Consider the following 18712-nt stretch of genomic DNA (forward strand, 5'->3'; position numbering starts at 1 on the left):
TTTCACTTCAGTTTTTCCCATCTTTATAGGTTTTACTCTATTTCCTGCTGACAAAAGTGGTGACTGTGAGCCCCCTTGGCTGGTACCAGATCTCACAGGCAAAGCCTTCAAGTGTCACTTAGTGTGATTATCTGGTTTTCCTTCAGTATCATTTATCAGATGAAGGAAGAATCTCTTTATTTATAATTGGTTAAGAATCTATGGCATGAATAGATATTGATAAACATTTTTTCTAGATTTCTGACATTCAATGTTATCAAACTTCAACTCTGCACTGATGAGGCGATCATTTCATATTTTAGTTTAAATCTGCTCATGTCATGAGTGAGGTTGATTTGCTGACCTTTGTGGTGCTCACACAGCTGGGCCGTGACTTTCCTTATACTGCACCGTGCTGTTAATACATTGCTGATCCATTTTGATACCACTTAGATTCATATTTGGGCCTGGGCCTCCACAATGGATTGGCCCTTACTTTGAACTCTCCCTATCAATCAGATGTTGCTGATAGAGGTCATGCTGGTGCCAGGTAATAAGCCAGAGACTGTAACTCCTCCTCAATCTCTACAAGGATCTCCATGAACATGCAATAATGTTCTTACAGAATAGTTCCTATAATTTTCCAGTTGAGCCACTGGGGTGTCATCTTCACCAATAAGAACTTCTTTTTATTGTGGTTCCATTTATTGAAACGGTTGTAGGACTACTTGAGCTGTCAAAATCTTATGCCACTTTTCATATAGTGTTCTAATAATTTGGTCAATTTGTCAAATCTTTTCATATTTACGCCTACAAAATACTTTGTCATATTCTCCTAAAGTAACAATTAAAAATGTATAGTGAATTTTTTTTATATCTATACAAACCAACAAGCTATTGTACACAGACATAACACAAAACTGATATGTAGAGGCACCTAGAAATCAATTTCAGGTTAAAACCTCCTAAAAAATGAAAACACAGTTAGTTCACAGACATCTCTGTGAACAAAGCAGACAGGGATAAATACCCAAGATTACTGAGGAAATATTATCACATAAATACTGAAAAAATAGTCAAGGGCTATCGCTATAGTTCCTTGTCTTCAACAATGTGCGCAGTGTGGGAGAAGCTCCTTATTCCTCTCCATGTCTAAATCTATACATCAGACTCCCAGGGGGTTCTGACACAGGACACAAAAAGAAACCAAGATGTACTTTAGGAAGAGAATACAAGACCTCACATTTGCAAGTCCCCTGCACACTCGGCAGTACTCTGCTCCTTCTTTACCTTTGCACAGACCTTGCAAGAAATCATGAATCTAGATCCAGTAACTTCTACATCCACATGCAAGGAAGTGAGTGCCCTAAAAAACTACAATTTGCGAACACACTGTTCAGTCTTGAGATGGATGCAAGTAAGACTGGGTGGCAGGAACTTCCCCATATTCTGTTGTAAGGAAATTCAAACGTGTCTCTGCCCGTGTTGCTGGGTTTGGGCATCTGGGAGCTACCAGGACGTGGGGAGTAGGAAATTCACATGGCACAGGTAAGAGACGTCTGGTCTATCTCAGACTCCACGTGAAAGGCAGAGCCTGAGTCCCGGCTGGTGAGGAGCACCCAGAAGGCTCTGGCACGTGCTGGGAACCATGACTGAGCAAAACCTGAGCAGCACTCTGCTTGTACAGGATCATCTCTCCCTCTGCTCACCCTCTGCCCACCCAGCCTGGTCTGGCCCCACCACTAGGATAATATGGGAGATGGAGGATAGAAGGCTAAAGAGGTGAGGTCCAGTGGAAAGAGCACCAGGGTGTGTCCGGCTGTAGTCATTACCTACACACAAAGCTAAGTTAGTGCCACCGAAGAACTGACCTGGGACATCCAGATGGAAGGTGACCCTCTGGCCCCCGGCCTCGCAGATGTACTCCCCGCTGTCCCCCTTCGCCGCCTGCTGCAGCACCAGCCGCCGGGTGCAGCCCGTGGCCTCCATGCGCACTTTTGAGCTCCCACTCAGCTTCTTGCCATCCTTGTACCACGTCACCTCTGTCTGGGCCTGGGCCACCTCGCAGCTCAGCGTGGCACTGGCCCCGGCCATGGCCTTCACCTCGCTGTGTGCCGACTGCTCCTTGGCAAACACCACCGTGGGCTCTGTGGACAGGGAGGGACACACAGGGTCAAAGATATCTTCTAAATCAGGAGGACAGCACTGGGGACGCAAGGACTAAGCAGGGAGGTGGCAGGACGGGAAAATCCTCAAGGCTCTGTGTGACCTGCAGAAGCCCCAGCACCTTCTCAGCACAAGTAGCTCATTCATCTGCACATTGACCACTGCCCAGGGGACAGTCCCTGCTGGGTACTCCATGAAGGACTTCTCCAAACCACACACCCTCTAGCAGAGGGATGTCAGGCCATTAGGTGTGTACACACCCTCCTCAGGTGACCAAGTCTTTCCTGGATGTGCAGGGAGCATTCCCACCCAGCCAGGGACAGGTCCTGGGCTCCACCTCCACCTGCCTTCCGTGTGTCACCTGCTGGATTCCTAGGGGACTGAGCTGTGCCTCCTGAGCCTGTCTCTTCCATGGTTTGGATGACTCACAAAGTGGTGGACCTTGGCTATGTTTTCAGTCTTTACTGTTTGCTCTTCTGTGGTGTGTCTGTTCATGCGTATTTTGGGCACCATAATATTTCTCCCCCTCCCACTAAGTCTGATAAATGTATTTTTTGTGTAAATCATATTATCTGAATTTCACTGCAGTTTTCTACACTTCTATATGTTTTACTTTATTTCCTACTTTCCTGCTGACCAAAGTGGTGACTGTGAGCACCCTTGCCTGATTCCTGTTCTCACAGGCAAAGCTTTGAAGTGTCACTTAGTGTGATTAGCTGGTTTTCTTTCAGTATCATTTATCACAAAAAGGATGAACCATTTTATTTATAACTAGAGTCCCAGTGCACAAAATTTGTGCACGGGTATGGTCGCTAGTCCTGGCAGGTGATCTGGGCCTATAAGCCTTCTGGCTGCAGGCCTGGGCCTTCCTTTGTTCTACGCCACCCCGTAGTGGTCAGCACATGTCACAGTGAGTGATCAAACAACCGGTCTCTCAGGCAAATTCTTGAGGGAACACTTTGCATATTAGCCTTTTATATATATAGATTGGTTAAGAATCTATGGCATGAATAGATATTGATGAACATTTCTTCTAGATTTCTGACATTAAATATTATCAAAACTCAACTCTGCACTGATGAGACGATCACTTCATATTTTAGTTTCAATCTGCTCATGTCATGAGTGATGTTGATTTGCTGACCTTAGTAGTGCTCACACAGCTTGGCTGTGACATTCTTTATAGTGCATCATCCTCTTAATACATTGCCCATTCATTTTAATACTACTTATCTTCAGATTTTGGCCTTGGTCTCCACAATGGATTGGCCCATAATTTGAACATTCCCTATCAGATGTCATGCAGGTACCACGTAGTAAGCCAGAGACTGTATGTTCTTCTCTACCTCTAGAAGGATCTCCATGAACATGTAATAATGTCCTCACAGACTAGTTCATATAATTTTCCAGTGGAGCCACTGAGGTGTCATTATCACCTATAAGAACTTCTATTTATTGTGGTTCCATTTATTGCAACACTTGTAGGACTATTTGAGCTGTCAAAATCTTTTGCCACATTTCATATAGTTTTCTAATAATTTGGTCAATTTATCAAAAGTTTTCATGTTTACTCCTACAAAATAATTTGTTATATTCTCCTAAATTAACAATTAAAAATGTACAGTGGATTTTTTTTTATCTATACACAGCCACAAGCTATTGTACACAGATACAACACAAAACTGTTATGTAGAGGCTCCTGGAAGTCGATTTGAGGTAGAGTTTTATCTCCTAACAAAATGAAAACACAGTTAGTACACAGACATCTCTGTGAACAAAGCAGACAGGGACAAATACACATGCTTCCTTAGGAAATACTAGGACATAAATACTGACAAAACAGTCAAGGGCTATCGCTATAGCTCCTTGTCTTCACCAAGGCGTGCAGTGTGGGAGAAGCTCCTTATTCCTCTCCATGTCTAAATCTATACATCAGACTCTCAGGGGATTCTGACACAGGACACAAAAGGAAACTAAGATGCACTTTAGGAAATGAATTCCAGACCTCACATGTGCAGGTCCCCAACACACACCAGCTAATCCTATCCTCTCCTTTACTTTTTGCAGAGAACATGCAAGAAAACATGGATCTAGATTTTGTGACAAGTGAGGATCCAGTAACGTCTACATCCACATGCAAGGGAGTGCCGTATAAAACTACAATTTGCTAGCACACTGTTGAGTCTTGAGATGGATCCATGTAAGCTTGGGTGGCAGGAACTTCCCCATACTCTGATGTAATGAAATTCAAAAATGTCTCTGCCCGTGTTGCTGGGTGCAGTCATCTGGGAGCTACCAGGACGTGGGGAGTAGGAAATTCACATGACACAGGTAAGAGACGTCTGGTCTACCTCAGACTCCATGTAAAGGGTAGAGCCCGAGTCCCGGCTGGTGATGAGCACCCAGAAGGCTCTGGCAGGTGCTGGGAACCATGACTGAGCAAAACCTGAGTGCCACTCAACTGGTACTGAAACACTTCTCCCTTCTGCTCACACTCTGCCCACCCAGCCTGGTCTGGCCCCACCACTGGGATGATATGGGAGATGGAGGATAGAAGGCTAAAGAGGTGAGGTCCAGTGGAAAGAGCACCAGGGTGTGTCCGGCTGTAGTCATTCCCTACACACAAAGCTAAGTTAGTGCGACCAAAGAACTGACCTGGGACATCCAGATGGAAAGCGACCCTCTGGCCCCCGGCCTCGCAGATGTACTCCCCGCTGTCCCCCTTCGCCGCCTGCTGCAGCACCAGCCGCCGGGTGCAGCCCGTGGCCTCCACGCGCACTTTCGAGCTCCCACTCAGCTTCTTGCCATCCTTGTACCATGTCACCTGCGTCTGGGCCTGGGCCACCTCGCAGCTCAGTGTGGCACTGGCCCCGGCCATGGCCTTCACCTCGCTGTGTGCCGACTGCTCCTTGGCAAACACCACCGTGGGCTCTGGGGACAGGGAGGGACACCCAGGGTCAAAGATATCTTCTAAATCAGGAGGACAGCACTGGGGACGCAAGGACTAAGCAGGGAGGTGGCAGGGCGGGAAAATTTTCAATGCTCTGTGTGACCTGCAGAAGCCTCAGCACCTTCTCAGCAAAAGTAGCTCATTCATCTGCACATTGACCACTGCCCAGGGGACGGTCTCTGCTGGGGACTCCATGAAGGACTTCTCTGGAGCACACACCCTCTAGCAGAGGGACTTTATGCCATGAGGGGTGTACGCACCCTCCCCAGGTGACCAAGTCTTTCCCGGATGTGCAGGGAGCATTCCCACCCAGCCAGGGACAGGTCCTGGGTTCCACCTCCCACCTGCCTTCTGTGTGTCACCTGCTGGCCTCCTAGGGGACTGAGCTGTGCCTCCTGAGCCTGTCTCTTCCATGGTTTGTATAGAGAAGGCTTGAAAGGGCAAATTCCGCCCTAATAGGTTTGGCTCAGTGGATATAGCATCGGCCTGCAGACTGAAAGGTCCCAAGTTTGATTCTGGTTAAGGGCATGTACCTGAGTTGCGGGCACATCCCCATTAGGAGGTGTGCAGGAGGCAACTGATCAAAGTTTCTCTCTCATCAATGTTTCTAACTTTCTATCCCTTTCCTTTCCTCTCTGTAAAAAATCAATAAAATAAAAAATAGAAAGGGCTAATTCCAATGTAACCCTGATATTTGTGGGCTAGTGATCTGAATCCATACTAGCAAGCTTAGTGTACATTTTTGATAACCTATAATTAAGTCACTACCTCCTTCCCAGAAACTGTTCTTGAAGAACCTATTACTGTGAACAGTGCGCTGCCCCGGAGGGAGGTTTATTAATGCTGGTGCCAGGCCAGACCATCACATATGGCCTGGAGACGCCCAACACCTGGGGGCTTTCTTGCAAGGCCCGTGAAAAGGACCGGAAGCATAATCCATATTTGCGGGACAAAGACCACAGGAAGAGATAAAAAGAAGTCCCATGCATGTTTCTGCACTCAGATTTGGAAAGCTATTTCCTGAGTCCGCCGGTGTGTTAAACAGTGTCCCTCCTGTTCTTTAATGTATTGCTTGGTTTTTCTTTGGTCTTCTGCAACAGGATGATTCACAAAGTGGTGTACCTTGGCTATGTTTCCGGTCTTTACTATTTGCTCTTCTATGGTGTATCTGTTCATGGGGATTTGGGACACCATATTTCTCCCCACTCCCACCAAGTCCAATAATTTAGCTTTTGTATAAATCATAATATCTGAATTTCACATCAGTTTTTCACACTTTTATGTGTGTTTTTTTTTATTATTTCCTGCTTTCCTCCTGACAAAAGTGGTGACTGTGAGTCCCTTTTCCTGGTCCCTGATCTCACAGGCAAACCTTTCAAATGTCACTTAGTGTCTTTAGCTGGTTTTCCTTCAGTATCATTTATCAGAAAAAGGAAGATCCGTTTTCTTTATAATTGGTTAAGAATCTATGGCATGAATGGTTATTGATAAACACTTCTTCCAGATATTTGACATTAAATGTTATCAAAACTCAACACTGCATTGATGAGGCGATTGCTTCATATTTTAGTTTCAATCTTCTCACATCGTGAGTGAGTTGATTCGCGGACCTTTTTAGTGCTCACACAGCTGGGCCGTGACATTCATTATAGTGCATCATCCTCTTAATACATTGCCAATTCATTATGATACTACTTAGCTTCAGATGTTGGGATTGGTCTTCACAATGGATTGGCCCTTAATTTGAACTGTCTCTATTAGATGTTGGTGATAGATGCCAAGCCGGTGCCACACAATAAGCCAGAGACTGTAACTCCTTATCAATCTCTAGAAGGATCTCCAGGAACATACAATAATTTCCTTACAGAATAGTTCATATAATATTCCAGTGGATCCACTGGGGTGTCATATTCACCTTTAAGAAATTTTTTTATGGTGGGCCCATTTATTAAAAAGGTTCTAGGATTATATGAGCTTTCAAAATCTTATTTCAATTGTCATATAGTTTTCTAATAATTTGGTCAATTTGTCAAACCTTTTCATATTTACTCCTTGAAAATAACTTGTCATATTCTCCTAAAGTAACAATTTAAAATTTATAGTGGTTTTTTCATATCTATACACAGCCACAAGATTTTGTACACAGATACCACACCAAACTGTTATGTAGAGGCACCTAGAAGGGATTTGAGATTAAAACTCTCCTAAAAAAAATGAAAATACAGTTAGTTCACAGACATCTCTGTGAACAAACCAGACAGGGACGAATACACATGAGTCATTAGGAAACACTATGACAAAAATACTGACTCAGCAGTCAGGGGCTATCACTATAGCTCCTTGTCTTCAACAAGGCATGCAGTGTGGGAGAAGCTCCTTATTCCTCTCCATGTCTAAATCTATACATCAAACTCCCAGGGGATTCTGACACAGGACACAAAAAGAAACCAAGATGTACTTTAGGAAGATATTCCAGACCTCACAGGTGCAGGACCCCAACACACACCTGCCAATACTCTGCTCCTTCTTTACTTAGGGTAAAAACCTTGCAAGATATCATTGATCTACATTTTGCGACAAGTGAGGATCCAGTAACGTGTACATCCACACGCAAGGGAGTACTCTAAAAAGCTACAATTTGGTAACACACTGTTCAGTCTTGAGATGGATCCAAATAAGACTGGGGGGCAGGGCTTCCCCATATTCTGTTCTAATGAAATTCAAACGTGTCTCTGCCCATGTCGCTGGGTGCAGACATCTAAGAGCTACCAACACTTAGGGAGTAGGAAATTCACATGACACAGGTAAGAGACGTCTGGTCTACCTCAGACTCCATGTGAAAAGTAGAGCCCAAGTCCCGGCTGATGAGGAGCACCCAGAAGGCTCTGGCAGGTGCTGGGAACCATGACTGAGCAAAACCTGAGCGCCACTCCACTTGTACAGGATCACCTCTCCCTTCTGCTCACACTCTGCCCACCCAGCCTGGTCTGGCCCCACCACTGGGATGATATGGGAGATGGAGGATAGAAGGCTAAAGAGGTGAGGTCCAGTGGAAAGAGCACCAGGGTGTGTCCGGCTGTAGTCATTACCTACACACAAGGCTAAGTTAGTGCCACTAAAGAACTGACCTGGGACATCCAGATGGAAGGTGACCCTCTGGCCCCCGGCCTCGCAGCTGTACTCCCCGCTGTCCCCCTTCGCCGCCTGCTGCAGCACCAGCCGCCGGGTGCAGCCCATGGCCTCCACGCGCACTTTTGAGCTCCCACTCAGCTTCTTGCCATCCTTGTACCATGTCACCTCCGTCTGGGCCTGGGCCACCTCGCAGCTCAGCGTGGCACTGGCCCCGGCCATGGCCTTCACCTCGCTGTGTGCCAACTGCTCCTTGGCAAACACCACCGTGGGCTCTGCGGACAGGGAGGGACACACAGGGTCAAAAATATTTTCTAAATCAGGAGGACAGCACTGGGGACGCAAGGACTGAGCAGGGAGGTGGCAGGACGGGAAAATCCTCAAGGCTCTGTATGACCTGCAGAAGCCCCAGCACCTTCTCAGCACAAGTAACTCATTCATCTGCACATTGACCACTGCCCAGGGGGGCAGTCTCTGCTGGGGACACTGTGAAGGACTTCTCCGGAGCACACACCCTCTAGCAGAGGGACTTCACACCACGAGGGGTGCACACACCCTCCCCAGGTGACCAAGTCTTTCCCGGATGTGCAGGGAGCATTCCCACCCAGCCAGGGACAGGTCCTCGGCTTGACCTCCCACCTGCCTTCCGTGTGTCACCTGCTGGCCTCCTAGGGGACTGAGTTGTGCCTCCTGAGCCTGTCTCTTCCATGGTGTGGATGACTCACAATGTGGTGGGCCTTGGCTATGTTTTCAGTCTTTACTGTTTGCTCTTCTGTGGTGTGTCTGTTCATGGAGATTTGGGGCACCGTAATACTTCTCCCCACTCCCACCAAGTCTCAAAATGTATCTTTTGCGTAAATCATATTATCTGAATTCCACATCAGTTTTTCACACTACTATATGTTTTACTTTATTTCCTGCTGACAAAATGGTGACTGTTAGCCCCCTTGCCTGTTCTTGATCTCACAGGCAAAGCTTTCAAGGGTCATTTAGTGTGATTAGCTGGTTGTCCGTCAGTATCATTTATCAGAAGGATGATCCATTTTCTTTAAAATTGGTTAAGAATCTATGGCATGAATCGATATTGATGAACAGTTCTTCTAGATCTGTGACATTAAATGTTATCAAAACTCAACTCTGCACTGTTGAGGCGATCACTTCATATTTTAGTTTCAATCTGCTCACGCCATGATGTCCTGAGTGAGGTTGATTTGCTGACCTTTGTAGTGCTCACACAGCTGGGTCATGACTTTCTTTATACTGCATCGTCCTCATAATACATTGCCCATTCATTTTGATACTACCTAGATTCAGATTTGGGCCTTGGTCTCCACAATAAATTGGCCCTTAATTTGAACTCTCCCTATCAGATGTTGATGATAGACGTCATGCTCATGCCACATATTAAGCCAGGGACTCTATGTCCTCCTCTAGCTCTAGAAGGATCTCCATGAACATGCAATAATTTCCTTACAGAATAGTTCATATAATTTTCCAGTGGAGCCACTGGTGTGTCATCTTGACCTATAAGAACTTTTAAGGTGGTTCCATTTATTGAAAAGGATTGTAGGACTATTTGAGCTGTCAAAATCTTATGACACTTTCATATAGTTTTCTAATAATTTGGTCAATTTCTCAAAACTTTTCATAAATTACTCCTATAACATCATTTGTTATATTCTCCTAAAGTAACAATTAAAAATGTATAGTGGATTTTTTTTGTATGTATACACACCCACAAGTTATTTCATACAGATATAACACTGAACTATTATGAAGAGGCATCTGGAAGTCGATTTGAGGTTAAAACTCTCCTAACAAAATAAAAACACATTTAGTTCACAGACATCTCTGTGAACAAATCAGACAGGGATAAATACACATGCGTCGTTAGGAAATATGACATAAATACTGACTCAACAGTCAAAGGCTATCGCTATAGCTCCTTGTCTTCACCAAGGCGTGCAGTGTGGGAGAAGCTCCTTATTCCTCTCCATGTCTAAATCTGTACATCAGACTCCCAGGGGATTCTGATACAGGACACAAAAGAAACCAAGATATACTTTATTTTTTTATTTTTTTTTATTTCTTTATTGATTAATGTGTCACATATTTGTCCTCATCCCCCCATTCCCATCCCACACCCCTCCCCACGGATGCCCCAACCCCCTGTTGAACTTAACCATTGGTTAGGCTCATATGCATGCACACAAGACCTTTGGTTGATCTCTCCCCCTTCCCCCCACCCTCCCCTATCCTCCCTCTGAGGCCCGATAGTCCGATCGATGCCTCCTTGTTTCTGGTTCTGTTCTTGTTCATCAGTCTATGTTGTTCATCATTTCCCCTAGATGAGCGAAATCATGTGTCACTAGAGATATACTTATAAGAACTGAATGTGAGACGAGCAATAATAGTTATGCTGACAGGCAAATGAATCAGTCTGTAGTGAGTTTCTTTCTGGACCAACAGTTCTTTTGAGACCCAATATCAATGTCCACCAGTTCCTTATGAGTACATGTCGGCACTGACCCCTCAGCTCTGGATGGTGGACAAATGGTGGTAATGCAGGTCCAACTCCCTCTGGTTTGGTCTTGGCCGGACCCAGGGGCACGGCTTCACCTGGACCCAGGGGCATGTGGCCTCACCTGGACCCAGGGGGTGCGCGGCCTCACCCGGACCCAGGGGCGCGTGGCTTCACCCGGACCCAGGACCCAGCCTCACCCGGATCCAGGGGCACACGGCCTCACCCGGACCCGGGATCCAGCTTCACCCGGACCCAGGGGTGCGTGGCCTCACCCAGACCCAGGGGCGCGTGGCCTCTCCTAGACCCAGGGTCGCGTGGCCTCACCCGGACCTGGGACCCAGCCTCACCCGGATCCAGGGGCACACGGCCTCACCCGGACCCAGGATCTAGCATCACCTGGACCCAGGGGCGCGTGGCCTCACCTGGACCCAGGGGCACGTGGCCTCACCCGGACCCGGGATCCAGCTTCACCCGGATCCAGGGGTGCGTGGCCTTACCCGGACCCAGGGGCGCGTGGCCTCACCCGGGCCCAGGACCCAGCCTCACCCGGATCCAGGGGCACACGGCCTCGCCCGGACCTGGGATCTAGCTTCCCCCGGACCCAGGGGCACATGGCCTCACCCGGACCCAGGGGCGCGTGGCCTCTCCCAGACCCAGGGTCGCGTGGCCTCACCCGGATCCAGGGGCCCATGGCCTCACCCGGACCCAAGACCCAGCCTCACCCGGATCCAGGGGCACACGGCCTCGCCCGGACCTGGGATCTAGCTTCCCCCGGACCCAGGGGCACATGGCCTCACCCGGACCCAGGGGCGCGTGGCCTCTCCCAGACCCAGGGTTGCGTGGCCTCACCCGGATCCAGGGGCCCATGGCCTCACCCGGACCCAAGACCCAGCCTCACCTGGATCCAGGGGCACATGGCCTCACCCGGACCCGGGATCCAGCTTCCCCCGGACCCAGGGGCGCGTGGCCTCACCCGGACCCAGGGGCGTGTGGCCTCACCCGGACCTAGGGGCGTGTGGCCTCACCCGGACCCAAGTGTGCGAGGCCTCACCCGGACCAGGGTCACAGCCTCTCCCGGATCCAGGGGCTAACGGCCTCACCCGGACCCGGGATACAGCTTCACCCGGACCCAGGGGCACGTGGCCTCACCCGGACCCAGGGGCGCATGGCCTCTCCCAGACCCAGGGTCGCGTGGCCTCACCCGGGTCCAGGGTAGCACGGCCCCACCCGGACCCAGGTACCAGCCTCACCCGGACCTAGGGGCGCATAGCCCCACCCGGACCCAGGGGGTGGCCCCACCCGGTCCCGGGACCCAGCCTCACCCGGACCCAGGGGCGTGCGGCCTTACCCGGATCCAGGGGCATGTGGCCTCCCCGGATCCGGGACCCAGCCTCACCCTGACCCAGTTCCCAGCCTCACCCGGACCCAGGGGCGCGCGGCTTCACCCGGATCCGGGACCCAGCGGGGTTTCGTCTTCTTGATCCCAATTCCTGTTGGTCAATTCCCTCTCAGCAATTCCTTCGGCCATTTTCTCAGAGCTCCAGGGCAGCCGCCGCAGAACTCGTTGGGCGGCGGGCTCGGCGAAGCTCCGGTGTGCCAGGTGCGCGGCGGCGGGCTGGTCCGGGGTGGCTGCGTCGGCCCTTGGGTCTGCAGCGGTGGCCGGTCGCCGAGCGTGCGCACCTGGCCGCTTCCGGGGCGTTGAGATTCTTGAAGGACTCGGAGGTCAGCAAGCGCGGAGTCTCCCACCCCATGTCTCCCAGGGGCTCGTCTGTTCGTGCTCGGCAGCGAGTGGAGCCTTCCCCTCAGCCGGAGACCGCTGGGGGAACTGCGCCGAGCACGTTCCAGGCCGCCATTGTGTCGCCTGAGCCGTAGTTCTTAAAGTGTGGTCTTTGGGTCACCGGCATCAGCTTCATCCTGCGTACCCCTCTCTTTTATTCTAGTTGTAGAGCATCTGCTCAGTCAGCCCTCCGGTGGTTCTGGATGGTGTCTGCTCTGCTCTCCCGTCGTAGTCTCAAAATTGTTGTGGTAGGCAACAATCAGGCTTCTGCCCTATGCCTCCATCTTGGTCCTTCTTTGTATAGTTAAGTCTTGATTGTTGTTGGTGTCACTGGGAGGAATTGTCCTCCAGGCCAATTGGCTGTGCGGACCCTCTGTGTCTATAAAGGAAGAGTTGCTGTGCGGGAGACACGTTTATGGGCCGGGTCTTGGTGCAGCAAGGCTTTGGTGCTCACTGAGTCTGCCTCTTGAATGTGTCCCTTATGCGAGTGGTTGAAATCTGGTGTCATCTCACACCGACCACTAGATGCCTTCGTTTCTGGGTCTCCAATGGAGTGTAGGTCAGCTACTGTCTGAGGCCACTCAGCAGGAATTACAGCATCCCTTATATTCGTGAGCTGTTTCGGTGTCTTCCCCTTTTGGCTGCCTCCCTATCGCTCAGCTTCCCCAATCTCCCTAGGTGGTCACTCTTGATATCCCCCTTTGTGGGCTGAGTGCAAAGTCTTGGTGTTGTTAAGCCTTGATTGCTGTTGGTACACTGGGAGGATGTGATCTCCAGTCCAATTGGCTGTGAGGATCAGCTGTGTCTATGCCGGGAGACAGCCCCATTCAACTAGACTTGCAAAATTGTAAAAGCCTCTGTGCTCAGCTTGGATGGGGCGGAGTTACAGGGCGGAGCCTACAGCCTTGGCTTCCCGTCAGCCCCGTTCTATGAGGTTCCTGTGTCTCAGTGTCCCTCTGTACTCCTAGCAAACACCTCTGAGAGAAAAGCGCCCTGGAGTTTCGCCAGCTGCCAAACAGTCTGGTCTCTCCCCCAATGAATCTGGATTCCCAGATTCTCGCCCGGAACTGGGTTTCCGTGTAGTCGGAACTGGGGCTCACCGCAGTCTGGCGCTTTTTTCTCCTTCCCACCAGGGCAATCCAGCGGCACAGTCAACAGACCATCCTCTGCGCACAATCCCGTGCGCGCCTCCGGTGCTCTGCCCTTCGCCGCTTCTCTGCACTTCTGCCCCACAGCCCAGCTTTCCCTAGTATGAGCCTGGCTTCCCCGGGTCTTTCCCGGAACTGGGGTTCAGTGCAGTTGGAACTAGGGTTCAGCATGGTCCGGAGCTTTTGTCCCCTTCCCGCTAGGGCAATCCAGCGGCACAGGCAACAGTCCCTCCTCTGCGCACATTCCCGTGCGTGGCTCCGGTGCAACTCCTCTGTGCCTCCGCCCCACAGCCCAGACTCCCCCAGCATGAGCCCGGCTTCCCAGGGTTTCGCCCGGAACTGGGGTTCAGTGCAGTCGGAGCTGGGGTTCAGCACAATCTGGAGCTTTTATCTCCTTCCCGCCAGAGAAGGCCAGCCAGGCCGTCAGCCGCCCCTTCCTCTCCGGCTCCGTCCTCCCCGCATGCGCGCGGGCTCGTGTCTCCGCCCGTGTCTCCATACCTCAGGCTTTTACGGCTTCTCTGATTTTCCTTGTGGTTTTCTCTTTCCTTCTAGTTGTGGGCATTTCAGTCAGCCAGCTTTCCTGTGGTTCTGGATGATGTCCGTTTTGACTTTTAGTTGTATTTTTGAAATTGTTGTGCCAGGCTGTAGGTTAGGTGTTTAACCTATGCCGCCATCTTGGTTTCTCCCCAAGATATACTTTAGGAAGATATTACAGATCTGACAGGTACAGGTCCCCAAAACACACCTGCCCATCCTCTGGTCTCTGTTTATTTTTTGCACAGACCTTGCAAGAATACTCGGATCTAGATTTTGTGATAAGTGATGGTCCAGTAGCTTCTACAGCCACATGAAAGAGAGTGCCCTAAAAAGCTACAATTGGCTAACACACTGTTCAGTCTTGAGATGGATGCAAGTAAGACTGGGGGGCAGGAACTTCCCCATATTCTGTTGTAATGAAATTCAAACGTGTCTCTGCCCATGTTGCTGGGTGCACGCATCTAGGAGCTACCAGGACTTGGGGAGTAGGAAATTCACATAACACAGGTAAGAGATGTCTGGTCTACCTCAGACTCCATGTGACAGGTAGAGCCCGAGTCCCGGCTGGTGATGAGCACCCAGAAGGCTCTGGCAGGAGCTGGGAACCATGACTGAGCAAAACCTGAGTGCCACTCCGCTTGTACAGGATCACCTCTCCCTTCTGCTCACACTCTGCCCACCCAGCCTGGTCTGGCCCCACCACTGGGATGATATGGGAGATGGAGGATAGAAGGCTAAAGAGGTGAGGTCCAGTGGAAAGAGCACCAGGGTGTGTCAGGCTGTAGTCATTACCTACACACAAAGCTAAGTTAGTGTCACCAAAGAACTGACCTGGGACATCCAGATGGAAGGTGACCCTCTGGCCCCCGGCCTCGCAGCTGTACTCGCCGCTGTCCCCCTTTGCCGCCTGCTGCAGCACCAGCCGCCGGGTGCAGCCCGTGGCCTCCACGCGCACTTTTGAGCTCCCACTCAGCTTCTTGCCATCCTTGTACCATGTCACCTGCGTCTGGGCCTGGGCCACCTCGCAACTCAGCGTGGCACTGGCCCCGGCCATGGCCTTCAACTCGCTGTGTGCCGACTGCTCCTTGGCAAACACCACCGTGGGCTCTGTGGACAGGGAGGGACACACAGGGTCAAAGATATCTTCTAAATCAGGAGGACAGCACTCGGGACGCAAGGTCTAAGCAGGGAGGTGGCAGGACGGGAAAATCCACAAAGCTCTGTGTGCCCTGCAGAAGCCCCAGCACCTTCTCAGCACAAGTAGCTCATTCATCTGCACATTGACCACTGCCCAGGGAGCAGTCCCTGCTGGGGACACGTGATAGAATTCTCTGGAGCACACACCCTGTAGCAAAGGGACTTCAGGCCATGAGGTGTACATACACCCTCCCCAGGTGACCAAGTCTTTCCCGGATGTGCAGGGAGCATTCCCACCCAGCCAGGGACAGGTCCTGGGCTCCACCTCCCACCTGCCTTCTGTGTGTCACCTGCTGGCCTCCTAGGGGACTGAGCTGTGCCTCCTGAGCCTGTCTCTTCCATGGTGTGGATGACTCACAAAGTGGTGGGCCTTGGCTATGTTTTCGGTCTTTACTGTTTGCTCTTCTGTGGTGTGTCTGTTTATGGGGATTTGGGGCACCGTAATACTTTTTCACCTCCCACTAAGTCTAATAATGTATCTTTTGCGTAAATCAAACTGAATTTCACATCAGTTTTTCACACTTGTATACGTTTTACTTTATTTCCTGCTGACCAAAGTTATGACTGTGAGCCCCCTTGCCTGTTCCCTGATCTCACAGGCAAAGCCTTCAAGTGTCACTTAGTGTGATTAGCTGGTTGTCCTTCAGTATCATTTATCAGAAGAAGGATTATCCGTTTTCTTTATAATTGGTTAAGAATCCAATGCGTGAATAGATACTGATAAACATTTCTTCTATATTTCTGACATTAAATGTTATCAAAACTCAGCTCTGCACTGATGAGGTGATCGCTTCATATTTTAGTTTCAATCTGCTCAAGTCATGTCATCTTGAATGAGGTTGACTTGCTGACCTTTGTAGTGCTCACACAGCTGGGTCATGACTTTCTTTATACTGCATCGTCCTCATAATACATTGCCCATTCATTTTGATACTACCTAGATTCAGATTTGGGCCTTGGTCTCCACAATAAATTGGCCCTTAATTTGAACTCTCCCTATCAGATGTTGGTGATAGATGTCATGCTGGTGCCACGTAATAAGCCACATACCGTATGTCCTTCTCTAGCTCTGAAACCGTGGTTCTCAACCTTTCTAATACCGCGACCCTTTAATACAGCTCCTCATTTTGTGGTGACCCCCAACCATAAAATTATTTTCGTTGCTACTTCCTATCTGTAATTTTGCTACTGTTATAAATCATAATGTAAATATCTGTGTTTTCCGATGGTCTTAGGCAACCCTGCTAGCGGTTCTCAACCTGTGGGTCGTGAGATCCTTCTAGAGTCTAGAAGGATCTCTATGAACATGCAATAATTTCCTTACCGAATAGTTCATATAATTTTCCAGTGGAGCCACCGGGGTGTCATCTTCACCTATAAGAACTTTTTTATTGTTGGTCCATTTATTAAAAAGGTTGTAGGACTATTTGAACTGTCAAAATCTTGTGTCAATTTTCATGTAGTTTTCTAATAATTGGGTCAATTTGTCAAACCTTTTCATATTTACCCCTACAAAATAATTTGTCATATTCTCCTAAAGTAACAATTAAAAATGTTTGGTGGATTTTTTGTGTCTATACACACCCACAAGCTATTGTACACAGACATAACATCAAACTGTTATTTGGAGGCACCTGGAAGTCGATTTGAGGTTAAAACTCTCCTAACAAAAGGAAAACACAGTACACAGACATCTCTGTGAACAACGCAGAGACAAATACACATGCGTCCTTAGGAAACACTATGACATAAATACTGACTCAACAGTCAAGGGCTATCGCTATAGCTCGTCTTCAACAAGGCGTGCAGTGTGGGAGAAGCTCCTTATTCCTCTCCATGTCTAAATCTGTACATCAGACTCCCAGGGGATTCTGACACAGGACACAAAAGGAAACCACGATGTACTTTAGGAAGAGAATTCCAGACCTCACAGGTGCAGGTCCCCGGAACACCCCTGCCAATACTCTGCTCTTTGTTTATTTTTTGCACAGACCTTGCAAGAATACTCGGATCTAGATTTTGTGACAAGTGATGGTGCAGTAACTTCTACATCCACACGCAAGGGCGTGCCCTAAAAAGCTACAATTTGCAAACACACGGTTCAGTCTTGAGATGGATGCAAGTAAGATTAGGTGGCTGGAACCATTCCATATTCTGTTGTAATGAAATTCAAACATGTCTCTGCCCATGTCGCTGGGTGTGAGCATCTGAGAGCTACCAGGACGTGGGGAGTAGGAAATTCACATGACACAGGTAAGAGACGTCTGGTCTACCTCAGACTCCTCGTGACAGGTACAGCCCGAGTCCCAGCTGGTGAGGAGCACCCAGAAGGCTCTGGCAGGTGCTGGGAACCATGACTGAACAAAACCTGAGCGCCACTCTGCTTGTACAGGATCACCTCTCCCTTCTGCTCACACTCTGCCCACCCAGCCTGGTCTGGCCCCACCACTGGGATGATATGGGAGATGGAGGATAGAAGGCTAAAGAGGTGAGGTCCAGTGGAAAGAGCACCAGGGTGTGTCAGGCTGTAGTCATTCCCTACACACAAAGCTAAGTTAGTGCCACCAAAGAACTGACCTGGGACATCTAGGCGGAAGGTGACCCTCTGGCCCCCGGCCTCGCAGCTGTACTCCCCGCTGTCCCCCTTCGCCGCCTGCTGCAGCACCAGCCGCCGGGTGCAGCCTGTGGCCTCCACACGAACTTTTGAGCTCCCACTCAGCTTCTTGCCATCCTTGTACCATGTCACCTGCGTCTGGGCCTGGGCCACCTCGCAGCTCAGCGTGGCACTGGCCCCGGCCATGGCCTTCACCTCGCTGTGCGCTGACTGCTCCTTGGCAAACACCACCGTGGGCTCTGTGGACAGGGAGGGACACACAGGATCAAAGATATCTTCTAAATCAGGAGGACAGCACTCGGGACAGAAGGATTAAGGAGGGAGGTGGCAGGACAGGAAAATCCTCAAGACTCTGTGTAACCTACAGAAGCCCAGCACCTTCTCAGCACAAGTAGGTCATTCATCTGCACATTGACCACTTCCCAGGGGACAGTCTCTGCTGGGGACACCGTGAAGGACTCCTCTTGACCACACACCCTCTAGCAGAGGGACTTCAGGCCATGAGGTGTGCACACACCTTCCCCAGGTGACCAAGTCTTTCCTGGATGTTCAGGGAGCATTCCCACCCAGCCAGGGACAGGTCCTGGGCTCCACCTCCCAACTACCTTCTGTCTTTCACCTGCTGGCCTCCTAGGGGACTGAGCTGTGCCTCCTGAGCCTGTCTCTTCCATGTTTTGGATGACTCACAAAG

The 18712-nt window shown here is 49.8% G+C and overlaps 1 protein-coding gene across 1 annotated transcript in view; it reads right to left on the reverse strand.

Moving 5' to 3' along the window:
- The window catches only part of OBSCN (obscurin, cytoskeletal calmodulin and titin-interacting RhoGEF), a gene marked incomplete at both ends in the record, with an annotated part of 160537 nt that overhangs the window by 97681 nt on the left and 44144 nt on the right, over positions 1-18712 (reverse strand). Inside the window, 5 exon segments of the mRNA XM_079773281.1 lie at positions 1851-2126; positions 4801-5076; positions 8224-8499; positions 15042-15317; positions 17985-18260. Coding sequence (XP_079629407.1) covers positions 1851-2126; positions 4801-5076; positions 8224-8499; positions 15042-15317; positions 17985-18260 — 1380 coding nt within the window.

This window comes from Cnephaeus nilssonii, assembly GCF_951640355.1.
Source record: "Cnephaeus nilssonii genome assembly, chromosome: 5".
NCBI lineage: Eukaryota > Metazoa > Chordata > Mammalia > Chiroptera > Vespertilionidae > Cnephaeus > Cnephaeus nilssonii.